General features: G+C 40.7%; 1 protein-coding gene across 3 annotated transcripts; it reads left to right on the top strand.

The window, feature by feature from the left end:
- The first annotated feature begins 5,835 nt into the window (after positions 1-5,835).
- On the top strand, positions 5,836-9,662 carry LOC311424920 (uncharacterized protein). Of its 3 annotated transcripts, none has more exons than XM_084500444.1 (3): positions 5,836-5,914; positions 7,608-7,675; positions 8,645-9,662. In XM_084500444.1, the coding sequence occupies exon 3, from the start codon at positions 8,663-8,665 to the stop codon at positions 9,233-9,235; it is 573 nt and encodes a 190-aa protein (XP_084356570.1). In that variant the 5' UTR covers positions 5,836-5,914; positions 7,608-7,675; positions 8,645-8,662; the 3' UTR covers positions 9,236-9,662. The 3 variants fall into 3 exon arrangements, with proteins under 3 accessions (XP_084356570.1, XP_084356568.1, XP_084356569.1); XM_084500442.1 differs by having other exon boundaries at positions 8,628-9,662; XM_084500443.1 differs by having other exon boundaries at positions 5,855-5,964; positions 8,628-9,662.
- Positions 9,663-18,314: the final 8,652 nt, after the last annotated feature.

The following is an 18,314-nucleotide window of genomic DNA, read 5'->3' as shown; positions in this document are numbered from 1 at the left end:
CTGTATTTATATTTTACTTTTATTTAACAACAACAACAAAAATTTGGTGATATGTGTCACTGGCATCTAGGAGAAGCCTGAGTGCAGCATGAGAGTGACAGAATCTGCATCTCAAACTGTGTTACTCCATCTGTTACTTATTCCAGAAGCCTTGTCCTGTCCTTTCCCTTCACATTAAAGTTATTCTGCATCATTATTGTCATTTTCTCATTTTCTCTCTCTTCGTGTCCTGATTTTCACACACCTACTGGTGAAATTTAGATGGCAAACATCAAAACCAAGTCTGCCAGTCCTGCTCACCCATGAAGTGAGAAAATAATCAACTCCCTTTGCAGTCCCCAGCTCTGTGCACAAAACATTTTCACTCAACCCTCATCCTGTTGCTTGTGGTTTTCAGCGTTCATAGCTTAACCTGCCAGCTGAAAGCAGTAAAACGAAGGGGGTGATACTGAAATTTTTATTTATTTATTAGGTCCAGGAAAAAATAATCAGCTCCCCCCAGTTCAATGCTTATTTTCCACTGATGATTTCTACACAATTTAAGCACACGCATTGTCCATTGGGTCCCAGGAACATGCTACCAGCCCTCACAAGCTACCAGCCCGTTTTAACCCAAGGGAGAGAAAATTCTCAGACAAACTCATTTCTAACCCAGCATAAAGTTGTTTAACCCCAGTGAAATGTGAAAGCTGGCTAAATGCTATTTCCCCATTGCTGGGCCAGTGAGCCGTGAGCAGATTCTGTGAACATCGGGGTGTGCACCTTGCTCTGCAAGCAGCCTGTGCAGTCCCATCCAAACACAGTTGTTTTTCCAGAGACTTCAAAGGCAAACGGAATTGCAGGAAACTTTACGGCAAGGTGAAAACATGCGAAGCAGCCTGGATCCCTGCCAGTCTCCTAGCTTACCCTGCCCTGTCTCCCTGGGAAGCTGCCAGGCTCTGGGAAGACAGCGTCTGTCCGTCTGTCTGATGCTGCCTCTGGAATTTCATCCTCACTGTGGTCTGCTCACATGGATGTCCACCTAGGAGATGAGCAGCCCATGCATGCCCCCTACCCCTCTGTAAATCTGCATTTCCTGAAACGAGCCCCCCCCCAAATGTAAGGTAGTTCCTTGCCTAGAAGACCAGACCTGCTCACTGCAGGCATGCCTAGCTGCATCCTTCTAATCAAGAAGAGCTTAAAAATTCATCTCATTACTTTTATTCATCACTCCTCTGATTTTCTGCATGCCAAGGGAATCCTAACAGGGCAGAAATTGGAGCAATTTGAAGTTTTCCTTTTATAAGACGGGAACTCTTGCAAATTTACTTGTCTTGCAGATGTTACCATGTGCCCTACTTTATTGATCCGATATGGATCAATTACTGTATCTCGGAAGATGAGCTTGTGAACTGTGTCTCGGTGTCACACCCTAGATAAGAAAGGAGGCAGTACAGAGATATTAAGCTTATGTTGTTTGCATGGCTCATGCAAAAAGTATTGTGAAAAACTTGGTAATGAGGTCATCAGTGGGGTGGAGCTCTCAGGAACCTCCAGTCTCAAAGACCCTGTCCTGACTCATTACCTCCACCCTATCCAGTCCAGTGGTTCAAGGAGTTTAAGGATAATCCAGTTGCACAACAGGGCTCGGGAACCCATCTTCACCTGCTGAGGATGACTCAAATTATTATTATTATTTTTTTTAGAGTACAAAACCTGAAAACGGATAACTTTATTTTTTCTTGAGAATGAAGCAGCTTGCACAAGATATTCTGTACTCCAAGATCCTTGCTGAGGATTCTTAGAGAAGAGCCACAGGCCGTTCATCCTAGGGAATTTGAGCTTGCTCCCTTTTGGAGAAATAAGTGTATAGCATCCACTCCCATGCACCATAATGTACCGCTGCCTGGAATACAGATGTGTCATTTGGGTCCATTCTGTGTGAATTGATGCACGTCATGTTCACAGAACCCTCAATGTTCTGTACTTATCTGCCTAAGCCATGTCTTGAGACATTTAGATGAACAGTCTAACAAAAAAAAAAAAAAAAAAAAGGCATTTCTGATAACACTGCATCTTTCTGGCAATTTGAGCTTCGCTCTTGGTCTTTCCTCCTTTAACTGCCTCTAACCACCTCCTGCAAACACATTTCACTTCTTTCTTTGGCAATGCCAGTTTTAGTGCCTTCCATTAATTTTGCCTTGCATGTAGGAACCCAGCTGCTCCTCTGCCTTCCCCTGCTCTTTCCATCATTAAGAAGGACACCGCCTTTCATTTTCACTTTAACTTCCCACATTGTCTTCTCCCTGTTTCTTGCAAGCCTTAATTCTCTTTACACCTGCATGGCACAGACAATTATCATCTTATGAGATAACTGATGCCTGAAAGCCACCTAACCTGTCTAAGGGCACTGTATATATAAGGGTGGATCTAGTATTTAGACACACCTAATTATTATTAGCCTTATTACTTATAACCTGTCATTATAATTTCAATATTGCACATTAGCCAAACTTATGACAGAGCCAGGCAGGCCAAGGCATGGGACAGACAAGAGAAGGGGCAGAATGCATCTTGTACACAGAGTAGGTGCTGGTGGGAAGGCGTTTTTACTGTTTAAATCCCTTTTCAAGTTGTGACTTGAACTACAAGGAGAGCATTGAATCACAGCCTGGCTGAGGCAGGAAGGGACCTCTGGGTCCATCTGGTCCAACCGCTGCTCAAGCAGGACCACCCAGAGCAGAGTGCTCAGGACCATGTGCAGAAGCTTTTGAAGATCCCCAAGGAAGAAACTCCACAGCTTCTCTGGGCACTGGCCTTTATAGCAGCTTTTTATTCATGCTTTAGCCTTATTAACTTGAGTTGAAAGGACCAATGCAATGCAGATTCTTACTGCAGAAGAGAACTTGGCACTGTCATTCAAATGTTTCCTCTGGAAGGCATAGCTCTAATGTGTATTTTATTTATTTGGTGACAAGAGCCTCCTCTGTCTCTAAATTTACTGTGTTTAACAGCACTCTGTGACATTAAAAGTGCTCTTTCAGAGCAATAGGCTTGAAGGAACCAAAAGTCAGCTGCCAGATTTTCTTTCTGAGATTAGAATGTTTAATGCTAATGAACAGCTAATGAACTAGAATGAAGATTTAATTAATAGCTTTAGAATTAATAGATTTTTAAATTGGATGCTAGCACCACACCTCTGTGAGCCATAGGAAAGTACAGGGATAAGGATTCCCTTTGACAGTATCAGTGCATAACATGAACACCAAGAAAAATATTTAAAAGGAAATACTGAAAATGGATTATTGGCAAGAGCTGAAGTCCTGAGGCTCTACACTCCAAAACCTGGACCCCCTATTGTCAGAATGGGTCTACCATACTTGTATTCTACCATACTTGTATTCTGAGAAGGCTCAGCTAACCTCTGGCACTTTTCATGGTCTTCACCGAGAGACAAAATTGTTGTTCTGGGCTGTATTTGTCTGAACAGGCAGTGACACTACATCCTTCCCACCTCCACAAACCTCTGGGTTCTCACTGAGGTCCCTCACCCCTTTGCGCCAGCCTTGGTACAGAGACCTGAATCTCTTCTTCCTCAGAGCCCAGGTCTTATGGAGTGGGACGAGGTGGGGCTACTTTGTGGAGAAGCCTCATCCATGCCACTCTGCCAACTCTTCCCATGTGTGGGGATTCAGATGGCCCAACATCCTCCCAGAAAGCACAGCCCCATCACTGCCCAAATGAGGTGGCTCTGACCTCAGGAACATGTCTGGGTGATGGGTATGCTGTGCGGCTCAAGAGGTGCACGTTGGCTAGCTTTGATATGAAGCTAAATTATACGTGGACATGCAAGCTGCAGTTACAACTTGGGCTGCAATTTAGCATGCCCTCAGGTTTTATCAAGGAGAGCAGTACTCACCTATTAAAGAAATTCAGTTCTGTTTTGTTTTTAAGATGAAAGATGCTCAGTGAGATTACAGTAGTGTAATTATTCCAGAGCACCAAGCATCTCATTTAGTGGTGGGAAAGAATTCTTCAGCTTCAGAATTATTTGTTTGTATAACTATTTAATCACTGCTTTTTGTTGTACCGTAGCTAGAAAACCTTTCTGTAAGGGAGGAAATCCACATAATAAGAAAGCTGTATTTTGTCATTAAATACTTAAAGATGAGACTCAGTATCTAGGGTGTAAGTGGGACATGAGCAGGCTGGAGTTGCTGACTATGAATTCCCCTTAGAAGCAGGGTCGATTATGCTGAAAGGGATTAAGTGACAAATGTAGAAAAGGCAAGAAATAGAAGAAAGACATCTTAATGTCAACAAAAATGGAAAACAGTGGTGACTGAATAAAGAATCTCCATGTAGGTGGAGTTTCTGAACTTCCAATGGTCTCAAAGACTGACACGGCAAATACACAGCAGAAATTCTATGTTCATTTAGAAACATATAATTATTTAGGTTGGAAAAGACCTTTAAGAGCATTGAGTCCAACTATCTACCTGACTTAGCAACTCCCATCACTGAAGCAAGTCCTTTAGTGCCACTTAAGTGTTTATGGAAAAGTCTCCACTGAATGTGTCTGTGCCTACAAGAGAAGCTTAAATACATATTTTTGGATACCTAATTGTAGAGATTTCCATCTGGAAGTAAGTTGCAACCCAATGTCCTCCTTTCTCCTATGGCAACCACATTGTTTCACAACCCAGTCCAGCTTTCAGACACAATGATTTGTGTTGCTCTACTGAAAGACTGACAGGACAAGCAACCAGGGCTTTTAGATTACTAGAAATTGTTTCTAGAGAAGACGGCTATAAACATAATATAAAACCTGAAAAAAGGAAGGCAGATATGGATCTGATTTTAAGAAGTAATAAAGTTCCTTTGATTTGGGGTACTGGTGGAAAAATCAGCTTGTTTTCTGGCAAAATATGAATTCTATCATTAATATAGACTTTTTTTTTTCTTTTATTTTTCTGTTGTCTTCTGCTCTCCTTGGTCCAGAGTCACAAAGTTTCCCATACTTTCAGCACAGTTTGGTTAAGTCACCTCAAACAGCTCCAAACACAGGAAGAGGAACTGGCTCCCAGCACAAAAAAGTCCTTTCATTTTGTTTTCTATTTCCAATAGAGGTGAGCAAAGGAAATCAAATAAGTGCAAAGCACAATTTACAATGAACATAAAGGTACAAAACTGATATACTGCTATGGTCTAAGCAATATAATAGCACTGAATATATAGATAATGAAAGAGCAGGCAGTGGTGATCCAGTTCTTTAGTTCCCAACTCCATCTTCAGCCTTGCAATTAGGCAGTGAAAAAGCACTCAGTAATATTAACCCTCCAGTTTGAGTTTGCTTTGAAAATAGGTTTCCAGGTGACAGCTTTTAAACCACACTGGAAACCTGTACCAAAATGTGGATGTCCAGGGTCCAGTGAAGGACTGTAGACTAAAATCTGTACTCTTCTACCATGATTCTCATCCTTTGGCTTTTTGTTTTCCTGCATAATGGTGTTTTCTGTTTTCTTACAACCACTATATTACAGAATCACAGAATTTCTAGGTTGGAAGAGACCTCAAGATCATCGAGTCCAACCTCTGACCTAACACTAACAGTCCCCAATAAACCATTTTCCACATCTGCTTGGAATTGCTATGATATGATAAAATCTGCAAAAAAAATAAAGGCTAAGGATAATGTTTTGTTACAATCTGCAATAATAACATAGGCAATTTCCTTTCAGACAAATGAACCTTCAGACCAATTTAGAAAATTACAGCATGGCACAGGTGAGAGCAATAGCAATTATGCCGGCTTTGTCTTTAAGATTTAATCTTAGTATGTAAAGCAGCTGTGTAAGCATCAGAGAGCAGTATGGGGATTTCTAAAACCAGAAAGTAATGCGCAACAACATCACCTTCATCTTCCCAGAAAAAAGTAAGAGGAGAAATCTTTTAGGTAGTTCTTCAGCATTACCTTACATTGAGGTAACTTTAAATCTAGATCTGTGAACCCTATGTCTAGGAGTCCTCAGCTATACCCCAGATTTACGTTTTTTACCTAGGTTGCTGCTTCTGTATGTGAAGCAATAAATTCTTTAGAGTAAAATACAAGATCCTTGATGTTTTTTCTTTATATTTTAAGAAGTATTTAGCTTTCACCTGTTGAGGGAGGAAGGTGATTCTTTTAATAATTCTTTGGTGGAAGATAACTAACTTCCAGATGATGTGAAAAAGCATACTGGAATATTGCCAATTACCCTTGCATTCAATTTATTTATTGATTAATTTATTTATTTTAAAGTGTATCAATAAAATGTGAAGGTTGAAAGCAGTTTGGGCTTGAAAGATCTTACTTACTCTTATGGTTTTCTACTTTATATAAACCATCAATTCACTTTGCTTAAAGCTGCCGGGGAAAAGCCTCAGATACCACCACATGGATTGTCAAGCCAGTGTGGTGTTCTGCAGATATTATTGTTGGTAGCTAAGAACCTGTAAGATCAACAAGTTGTACTTGCATTAGAAAAAACTCAAAATGTTTGAGTCCTTATATACTTTTATAAAATATTTAGTTTAGTAACTCCTTTAATTGCTTCAGCTGTCAGTCACTGTAATTACTAGTTACTTCTCATTCCCACAGATTATATGACTCATTATTCTAAGCAGCTTGCTGTCATATCTCTATTGGCTGCTTACATTCCTCTAGTTATTACGCTGCTTTGATGGCTATGAAACACAAATAAAGTCATCTGTTATTTTTTTTTTTTTGTCAGTTTCAGTTTTAATAATTTGCCACAAGAAGATAGCTAGGAGGTTTATGTGAATCACAGCATCAGCATTTGACAGGCCTTGTGAATTTATTCTGCTTGAGGTTATGGACCTGTACTTCACATAATGTTTTCTCTGAGACCTCTAATCCCACAAGTAACATGTATTCTCTCTCCATGCTGGCATTCAACATGAAAGTTGGAGAAGGAAAAATCAATTTCTTCATAGCTATTTGTATTTTTTTTACATTTACTTTGAAAGCATCTTAGAAAAGGATGAATTCTTGAGAATGTGAACTGATGATAGATTGTAAAAAGCTTGGCCTAGTGCATCTCTTCATTTAAATTTCTAATTGAATTTTGTGCTCACGTGCAGGAGAGTATCTTTTCAAAGGATGGTACCAAGTTATAAACTCTAGTTCCAAAGACCCTGGACTAGTGTACACAATGGCTGTGGACATTAATGGCTAATTAATAATAATAAAAAATATTAATGTGAAAATATATCCTTTCTTTAAAAAGAAAATTCCAGTAGGTCATTTGTTTTTAATAGATGAGATGTCATATGATAGACTGGAATCCTCCTTTCTTTATTCTTCTGAGCTATCTTCACAATCTCAAGTGTTTAAAAGAAATCCACTAATTTTACCATGAGATTTTTCTGCAAAAAGACAAGAGGGGAGGGGGAAGTAGGGGAATGCATGTACCATGCTGTGTGGGACTGGAAATTATCTGCTAATCACAGGCTGTTATCAAAGTAGTTGCAACAAAGCATGGTATCACTGGGGAAAACATTCCGTTTCACAAGATGTAGAGCATGATTGCATAAAGGTGTCTCCCAATTTCTCTTCTCTATGACAGTGTATAAAAGTGCTCGTAACTCGGGTGTCTCTAGCTGCCTCTGCTGACTTATTCCTCTTGGTGACTGGGTAAGTCCAATATAACTGTATCCGTTTGTAATTATAGACATGGTTTTATAGGTAGTATTATTATGAGGTTATTTGTCCTATCCCATTTTAGGGTAGGAACTTATTATCTAAGAACATCTTACTTTGAAATTGTAATGTGCAAATAGGGTGCATATAAGCATCACCATGAGCATGTGGAAAAATGAATGGCAGTTTCAAAAATGTGGATGATAGCAGCTCCTAGGAATTGAGCAGTTATACCCATTTAGAAGAAATGAAAGATGCTGTACCTTCCTCCGTTGCTCTTTCTGAGTTCACATACAGAAAATGAAACCAAAAATGTTGTAAAAGAATGACATAAAATGTTTAGTGAGAGGCAAGGTTTTCATATGCCATATGAGAACAGGATACTGGGCCAGGTGTTAAGGAGAATATTGTTGTTTCCAAGAACTTAGCAATAGAATTAAATAGAGGATTCCCAACTCTACCGGGACCTGACTGATATTGCTACTTTGAAATTGAACAAACTCATCCCACATAAGCAACTAGTTTTTTCTTCATTAACATTTCCTTTGCTACTTTATATTGCAATAATTTTCTAAAAATATTTCTGCATCTAGACTACCAGGGTCTGTAGTTTTGACCCTTCGCATGCTTTGGCTGTTAAGAAAATCTTTGTTACGTTTTTCAAGCAATGAATGGAATGGGGAAAAAAAGAGCTATATATAGATTTTGGGTTAAGAACAAGTAGACAAAAAGGTAAGATTCAAAGTGTAATGGAGTGTGCCTTAGAAATGGTGAGGTGTTTTTTTTAATTAGTTTTTAATCACTAAATCTTAAGTTTAATGTAGACTACTTGGAGGTATATATTTGCACCTGTTCAGATGACTGCCTTTCAATACATCTACACAAACCAAAGTACTCTAATACTGTTTTTTCATTCACTCCTCTGGCCTTAACTCTACTGGGCCAGTTCTCTCTACCTTTCAGGTTTACTTGCCTTGTGGAATGATGTCTACCTATGGACAGATGCTTAGCTCCCGCTGTGCTTCACCTTGTGAAGTGACGTGCCCACAACCATATGTCAACTGTTATAATGAACCATGCATCAGCTCATGTGGCGATTCAAGAGCAATTGTGTACGCACCACCTGTTGTTGTGACTTTCCCTGGACCCATTATCAGCTCGTGTCCTCAGGAAAGCTTTGTGGGAACTGCCATGCCTGAAATTGAGGGTCAGATGGGCTCCGGAGGAATGGGAATGGGCTCCGGAGGTGGAGGAATGGGAATGGGCTCCGGAGGTGGAGGAATGGGCTCCGGAGGTGGAGGAATGGGAATGGGCTCCGGAGGTGGAGGAATGGGCTCTGGCGGCTCCTGTGGTGGAGGCAGCTCCTATGGGATGGGTTCCCATGGCTCCTATGGCTCTGGGGGCTCTTATGGTGGGGAGGGCTCTTGCGGTGGTGGAATATCTCGTTTGGGAAGCTTTTACCGAAACTCTTTTTTTTCAGGATATGGTAGAAATTATTTCCCCTTTTCTAGAGGATACTATAGGTATCGCTATGGAAACTGTGGGCCATTTTAAGTCCTTAAGAAAAAGTCATGACTGAAGAAATGATAAGATACAAACTAATGATTGATATATAGGCCTGGAAATTAGACATGCCAAGCAGCCTCTGCTCCGGCTGATGTCAGTAGGAGTTGGGGTTACCTGGGATCTCTTTGTGCTATGTTTTATCTAAGGCTTACAATCCCAATGTTGCATCACTTTGTCATTTGCTCATGTTATGTTTTGGTCTTTTGATCTTTCTGAAAATGAAGAAAGTAAAACAAATAATGGGACTTAACTGTGAAAAGGTCCAGCTGAAAGAAGAATATCTTGTGAGCCCTGTGCTACTCTGACTGATGGTAGTCTTTGTTGAAATGGAAATTACATTCTTTGTCTCTGTGTTGCCTCATTCTACAAGAATGTATTCCACTTCTTGTTTGTATTAAAACCCTGTTGCATCATAGCTCGGTCTTTTGGCGTTCATTTTGCTGCAGTTCCTTCATTACAAACCAGTGTGAAAGAAGTTAACCTTGTGCATAAATTCTGATGCCTCAAAGAGCATCATCAGGGAAGAATTAATTACTTTCTATGGACAATATCACTTGTCAGGAATTCATTAGAGTAACTTTCTCCTTTATGATATATACATCAAAATACACATAGTAATAAATAGAACAGAATCATAATTTAGATTGAAGGTTCTCTGGAGATGGTGTAGTATAGTTATTACTCAAAGCAAAGATAACTTTGAAGCTAGGTCAGTTACTCAGGATCATTACCAGCAGTACCTTGAATATCCCTGATGAAATTGTTTAGACTTCCCACAAGGGTCTGAATGACTGCATGTGTCCTGACTCCATCAGAACATAAGGTTGTGCTCTGATTTATCTAGTCTAAATGGTGAAATAGCTTATCCAATTATGTGCTAGTTAAGTCCTGGGTATTGCAGGCAGGGCCAAAATGAATGGTAAGAAGTTAGTCATATGCAACAGAGAATCAGACTGAAGCTTTTGCATCCTGTATCATGCCTTGAAGTAAGCTGAGAAACTCACCTTGATGGCTATATCAATCTTTTGGAGCTGTTTCGATTGTACTGTTGTTCACAACAAGAAAGAGCTCATGTGTAGGCTGAGCAAGGGCTGCTGTGCCAAGCACAACATTCACTTCCTTCCTCTGAGTGTCTTAATCATTGTGGTTTGTTAATTTAATTGGAGCATTTATCCAGGAAATGATCTGATCTTGTTAGGAACATCACTGTGAGATCCCTCAGGCAACTGCTACACGGATGCACTCACACTCCCTCAGAATTAAGGATCATGAAGCATCTCATGTACACTTGCTGACAGAACTGGCTAGGAAAAAGATTCTCCCACCACAACTTTACACCTGAATTTTAAATAAATAAATCATTTATAATCTCTTATATAGATCTCCTAGAAGCCTTCTGATGAAACTGTAATTTCAATCCGAAGATTTAGGAGAAACATCCAGATAGCTATACTCATATTGTGGTACTTATGCATGCAGTGCTATGTGGTGTTAACAGAATATTGCCAGAATTATCTCTTCCAGTGTTAGCTTATGGAAAGTCTATCGCAAAAAATAATGATGTTCTGCTAGTTAGACCATAACCCATAGACTTAAGTAATAATATGTAATATGGTAGTTAAGAAACTTTTGTTTGTATATAAATCCTTTGTCTTAGTGCAGAAGTGGTGTTCTCAGCTGCAGACTGAAGGCACACACAGAGGTGTACCAGTGCATGCGTGGGAGTCCCGAAGTAGCAAAGGAGTTACTGAACTGCTGTGTCTGCAGTTTTAGTTCAGGAGCATCCAACTTTGCTCTAATGTAATGCAGATAAGACAGAGGCAGCAATGCCCCAGCAATTTTCACTCTTGTTATTTGGTGTTTCATTCCTCAATCTATTGAGTAAAAACAGTATGAGGGGTTTAGCTCTCCTTTGTAAATTGTGAGGCATAACCTTCTCTCAAGTCATGTGTATGACAATTTATATAAATGTTCGTGGCTCAGCCTCAAGATCACGAGCTCTGATCCTCTTAGTAATATGCAGGTAAGAGTGCATGAAGCTCAGTGTAGGTACAGTCCCATTCATCCTCTGCAAACCACATTATCCAAAAATCTCAAATTCAACTGAGTACGCATAAGTGACTCCTTCCAGGCTGTCACTAAAAAGTGTAGAAATACTTTTCTACACAAAAATAACAGTGGGATTGGTGCTTTCATGCAGCCACGCATCAGGCTATTGAATTCCACTCCCCCTTGTGTATGTGGATCTCCACCTACTATTTTGACTCCTGCTGAGTTCAGTTCCACTAAGCCTACTTTATTAAGCATAGTGGAGGAAAAGAAAAACCAGAAAGCCAGTGATATAATTCAACAAGACTTTTAATATGACATGAAATAAGTGCTACAGAAAGGAAGAGTGCAGTTCATTAATGGTCTATTCCACAGTCCAAAGGCAGCCAGAAGGTCAGCATTGATAGTAACAGGCACTGCACTTTACAGGGTAAAGCTGAAATCTTGGCAGCCAAGTCCCACTTTCAAATACCAAAACATTTCTACTCCACCAGAAAGGACATAGTACAAGGCTAATAACAATTAAAAGAGAGAAGGTATTATACGAAACTACTATTGATAGAAGGTGAGGCATGACATGGAAAAAAAAGAGGTGTGGGCCCAGTTTTCAGAGGTATCGAGCAAGGGTGGCTCCTGCTGACGCAAAGGGTTTTCGCCATCTCAAAGCCAGGCCCAGCTGCAGACTCAGATCTCGTGTTCTCATCTCCGAAGTTGATGCGTGGTCTGCAGGTGTTCAGGCTACCTTAGAAGGAGCTGCAGTTTCCAAGTCGGGATCCACGGCGGCTTCTGTAGGTCTGCCTGCTGTAACAGCTCCCTACGCCTGAGGCACCTCCGAACCCAAAAGAGCCCTCATTTCCAAAGGAGCCTCCTCCCATCCCTGACAAGCCCCCACACCCAACAGAGCCTCCCATCCCTGAAAAGCCCCCAAACCCAGCAGAGCCTCCCATCCCTGACATGCCTCCAAACCCAACAGAACCCCGAGCTCCAATGGAGCTTCCCATCCCTGACATGCCTCCAACTCCAAAGGAGACCCCCCTCCCAGACATGCCTCCAGAGCCAATGGCACCCCCCACCGCATTAGATTCATCAGAGCCGTATTGGGTCAAAGCAGCATAAGGCTGGGGAATCGAAGTTCCCACAATGCTCTCCTGGGAGCAGCTGGTGAGAGTTGGTCCTGGGAAGGTGAGGACAACCGGTGGGGCATACACCACAGCTCTTGAGTCACCACAGGATGCAACACAGGGCTCAAGGCTTCTGCTGCAGGCATAGGGCTGTGTGCATGCCACCTCACAGGCAGGCACGCACTCGGAATTGATGCTGTTCATCATTTTTCTTGGGGAGTGGAGGTGAAGCTAGAAAAGATAATATGCAGTCAGGAAGCCATCACACTTGGGTGAAAACAAGTTTCCAGTGTAAGTCAAGTACACCTTATCCTTCTGCTGCAGCTGCTCATTAAATCCTAGTTCAAGCTTTCCTTCCAATCTCCATTTCTCTGCAAAATTTTCTACCCGATTGACCCCTTTTTAAGGCTTCTCATTTCTTCTTTTATGTACCATTCACATGTTTCATTCTTCAGAATCTCAGAAAATACTGTTTTTGAGACTAAGTTATCTGATCCTTATATAATTACTTGCTTAGAAAAGTCCCATTCATTCTCTTTTCAAAGTAAACCTACAGAAAGGTTTCCTTATAACTAAGAAAATCTATAGAAGAAAGGAACAGACTCTTCCCTACTCTGTGTTTTTTTCCTTTACCCTATATTTTCTGAAGATTTTTGCCTATTCTACTCTTCTCTTTACTTCATCTTTTCTAAAACTACTAGCATTTTGCAAGATAAAATATATATATATATAATTTCAAGCAATTTACAGCTACAAAGACATGCATCGAAGTTAGACTTACCCTGTTGTCTGGGAGGAATAAGTCAGTGGAGCTGGAAGGATAGAAGACTTCTTAGCTCCATACCCTTTTATACACATTCTTAGACAATAGGAAGGACATGCAGTCATTCATTGTTCATCACATTCTTGTCACTCACAAAGAAAAAGTTATTCTTCTAATCCTTGTAATTGTTTTCCTTTCAATTCATAATTAGTGATCCATTTCCAGCCCTACTTTGAGTGACAGCTATCCAACACCCAACAGTTTCCTTTTGTCCAAACTTCATGAAAAAAAATCCCTTTGGCATGATTCTGGTTCCAGCTGAAGCAGGAGTTGATCTCTCCATGTACTTACTAGTAGCTTACTAATGTGTCAGTCCCACAATTTATTTGCAAGCCTTAGGTTTAGGTATAATACCTTCCAGATTGAATCATCTCCCTTTGATGGGGAAGTCAGCAATCTTTGCATCCCCACCTCTATCTATTGACTGAGCAACATGGCAGAATTGGGCCTCTTGAATTATTCTTGAGCACTGGCCAGGACAAGGCCCTGAAAAAGTCTTTCAAAAAGCAGATAAACAGGATTGAAGTGGCACATGATGGTTCTGATGACTCCTTTAAACTCTGAGCCCTCTGAGTAATTTCACCCAAGTACAAATCAAAATTTGCTTTGGGATGTAATGCACAGTGCATTGTGATGGGTATGGCTGTAAGGCCACTGCAAGAGCATACCCGGATCAATAAATCTTTTTGCTCCAACGTGGACCTCAAGCTTTGAAATGAGGTAACTTTTAAATTATCTCATTTTGCTTAGCACTGGGATCAGGCTGTTCTTGAAAGTCAACTTGCAGGGTTGATCTTTCTGGGGACTCATTCTTGGTGAATAGTCAACAAAAACTAGTAAGCAGGATTCAGTAAGTTTCCGCTGTAAATCTAGTGTTGGCAGCAGTACAATATTGTGTAGGAATTTGGCTGTACAATTACAGCACAACAGAAAGCCCAACTTCATTATATGAGAGTCATGTTGTGTAGGTTTCTGGATGAATTACTAAATAGAAGCTATGTAAATAATTGCAGACATTAGAAGAGTCACCTAGCAAAGGGAACTCATCATTTTATAATTGTTAAAGATTCTATGTGGTGCTTCACATTGTTATTGTCACCTGCAGAAAGGTACAAAAGCAGGAACAGTTTAAGAGTCTCCTACAAAGTTTCAGGGATGGCAAAAACCCTTTGTGTCAGTGGAAACCACCCTTGCTCCATACCTCTGAAAATGGGGCCCACACCTCTTTTTGGCTTGACTTAATTAATGACAGCTTTTGTTAATCACCTTATGATTATAGATCCCTATTTTCATTGTGCCAATGTTAAAAAAAAAAAAAAAAAAAAAAAAGTTGAAAGGCCTGACACAGCTATTGCAGCTATTGTCAATAAAACTGTGACAGCAGAAGAATAACTGGTGGAAAATGAGCTCTTCATAGGCAGTGAATGCTGTGCCCTCCCTGGAAGCGAGGATGTATCTGCTTCGTGTTGTGTTGCCATGTCATTCTGTAGTGTGTCCTATTTTTTCTTTGTACTACAATTCTCTCACTTCATCAAATTGTGTTCAGCTTTTCTTTCTCTCCAAGACTGTTTTGGTCCTATCTTTTCCACTAGTTCATTCTACTTCCTAGAGCTTTTTACATAGCCTGTGAGTGACAATTATACGGTTTTATGGTAATATTATAGTAATTGCCTAAGTAATAAAGGTGTTGTAAAAATGGATAATTGAATGATGCATTCAAAATTAAATATGCAGAGCAGTTTGGTATTGCATCTCCATAGGCACAGAGGTTTCTGAAGCTGACGACTCAGTACTTTGTGCTGGTGTACAAACAATAGATGGTTCTCACAGATAACCATCAGGTAAATCTTTATCCATCAGTGCAACTATTTAATTTCATGTCAAGTAAGGGATGAGATCTAAACATGCCACATCTACAAACACTTTTCAGAACTGGTTGGACTGTTTAATTTTATTTCTCCCTTACTGACAGGAACAAGTGCAGAAAAAGAAAGTGTAAGGGATGAGGCAGTCATCTAAGTCTGGAGATTCATGTTTCTTTACTCTGTGGGGTAGCACAGCTTTTCTCTTCTAAAGAAGTCTGTTTGATCACTCATTTCACCACTGTATTTCATTTAAAATCAGTTTATAGGGATTACCACAATACCTTGGGGATGTGTGAGGTCCAGTTGATTTAAATACATTACTGAGTGCCTGAAGAATACAAACCAATATAAAAAGACTTTTTTTTTTTTTCCTTCCCAGAATTTTCTGGGGATTTTGCATGATAACTAAAGAAAATCAACCACATAAGCTTTATTTCATTTCTGAGATTTGCCACCTAGAATTTGCAGTATAAATTCCAGAAGGAATTTAGGAATTTCCTTTCACTGTTGCTTTATCAGAGGGCTCAGTTTATATGCCAGCGTAATTGCTTTCAGATCTCAGGGGTGTGCAAGGGAGACTTTCATAAGCCATGAGTGACAGGAGACTAAAAAATAATGCCTTGTGTTGCTCTTTCCTGTAGTTATTGCTGGGAGTAGAAATGCAAAGAGATTGATGGGTGAATCTCCCAGACAAGTCTATTGAATGCTAAAGATATGTCTAAACCTGACTCTATTGCTTTTGACTGACACTTCATAGAAAAAATAAGACTGCGATCAGGAAACAAGGCAAGATATATATATTATAATTCACGTTGAATTACAAAATCATTCATGTTTGGACAATCATGAAGGATGAACAGAAACACCAGGTCTGTTAGAAGAGGAATGCTGGTCATACGTTCCTGGTCCCCCTTTGAAAATCTAACTTTTATATCTTTGACAAAGCTAAGGTGAAACTGGCAATAAGAAAAAAAAAAAAAAAAAAAAAAAGTAATTATAGTAACTGAAAGATGTTCTGGTGAGAGACCAAAAAAAGTTTTTTTTTTTCTTAAAGATTTGAGGTGAAAAAAATTCAGCTGTCAGCGAGCTGTGTGGCAATGTGTTTCATAATCAAAGAGGCTTCTAGGTGAAAAGGTGAAAAAGAAAACTTCAGGCGAACATAGTGATGCAACATAGTTTTAATGACAGGCAAATACAGCATGCATTTCGTGAAAGCAGTCACACAGAGCACAAAGGACATTTCCCAGGGCTTTGGGCAGGGCTGCAGCTCCACATGTGCCAGCAAAGACAAGTGCTTGGTATCACTGGACTGCAGTTTCCCTTGTGAGGTCAGCACAGAACAGGGCTGCCAGAGTGGGAGACGTTGCTTCTTCAGAAGTTACCAGAGCTACAGCTTCCTCTGGTAGACCTCCGGTAACCAGAGGAGCTGCTGGCACCCTGACAGCTTCCCGTGCCAAAGGAGCGTCCTCCTCCATAGGAGCCCCCACCATAGGAGCTGCCTCCTCCGTAGGAGCTTCCAATGCCTCCTCCATAGGAGCCTCCCATGCTTCCTCCATAGGAGCCTCCCATGCCTCCTCCATAGCAGGTCCTGGAGCTGAAGGATCTTCCGCCTCTGAATGAACCTCCAGAGCCAAATGACCTACCACCTCCATATGAGCCCCCCATTCCTAGGGAACTGCCTCCTCCGTATGAGCCCCCCATCCCCAGGGAACTGCCTCCTCCATACAAGCCACCCATGCCCAGGGAACTGCCTCCTCCATATGAGCCTCCCATTCCAAATGAGCTGCTTCCGCCATAGGAACCCCCAAAATCAAATGAACCCCCTGATTCAGCAGAGCCCAGTGACCCTGAATACCCTCTCCCAATAGGTATTGGGAACGAGGTGCCCACTATGCTCTCCTGTGGGCAGGAGCTGAGGATGGGGCCTGGGAAGGTGATGACAACAGGTGGGGGGTACACTACAGCACGGGAGTCCCCACAGGACGTGATGCAGGGCTGGCTGCAGACATCAGCATAGGGCTGTGGGCAGGTCACCTCACAGGGGGAAGAACATCCACTGCTCATGAGCTGTGATCCTGAATACATCTTTTGTGGTGCAGATAAACCTGTAGCAGGACATAAAGCATAAGAACAATGCTCAGAAGCTGGAGGGAAAACAACTTGCAGACCTGAGATCTTATATGAGCACAGAAAAGGAGTGAGAGAAGAGAGTTTAGAAAGATGCAGGCTCATCTCCATTATACATTTTTTCTGAGCATGCATGAATGAACACCTGTTTCTTCCAAACTTACTTTCTGCTGCTCTACAAATACTGATAATCATGGAGAGCAGAACCACACTCTGTGTGTCTTTGGATGCAGCTCATGCAGTAGATTTTATTGGATCATAACACACAGCTCTGGAGCTAACTGACAATATCAAATTGATCCTTATGCCTAGGAGAATCCAGTCTTACAAATAATTGTCCTTGTCTATAAAGACATATATCAAAATGACTATAAAAATTCGAGTATGACAAAAGGCAAATGACATTACTTAGCACCCCACTATCTGCAGAAGACTGTCCTCAGTTAAATGGAGAAAATATTTTCCTAACAATTCATATAGAGAACGAAGCAGATCCGACTTACCAGGTCTGGAGAAGTGTAGAGGATGAGAGGCTGTTGATGAGACTGAAGTGTTCAGAGAGCCTTTATATACCTTTTCAGACCACCAGTAGGATGTGAGCCACGCTTTGTGCAAGAGCTTCATATGTATTGCCAAACTATGTTTTGCTGTATGGATTATTTCATTAATTGTTCTAATTGTTCACTTAATTGATGTGATCACAACTTTATTCTCAACTCCAAGTCACGTTACAAGCATTATCCAAGCATATATATGTTTCATGTTATCCTCTGACCACAACAAATTCAGCTTATATTGTCTCTGGCCCCAGCTATAGTTGAAATGGGAACAAGTCTAGGTGCATGTAAGGATCATATGGAGCTAATAAACTGCTTTTACACATGATATTACATTTTTCTCTTTCAAAGTCTGTATTGGAAATAGTTGGGTGGTTAACAGCATGCTACCACTAACCAGTGGTTCTGAAACACAGGTAGAAGCAAAAGGCAGCACCCAGGGTCCTTCATGTAAATTGTTATTTCTCAACTGTAGAAAGATTGACGCTAACTGAGGAGTTAACAAAGAACTGCTGACTAGCAAAA

This window comes from Aythya ferina (genome assembly GCF_964211825.1).
Source record: "Aythya ferina genome assembly, chromosome: 29".
In the NCBI taxonomy this organism is placed as follows: domain Eukaryota; kingdom Metazoa; phylum Chordata; class Aves; order Anseriformes; family Anatidae; genus Aythya; species Aythya ferina.
The sequence above is the reverse complement of the archived record's forward strand: the minus strand, read 5'-3'. Positions and strand labels throughout refer to the sequence as shown.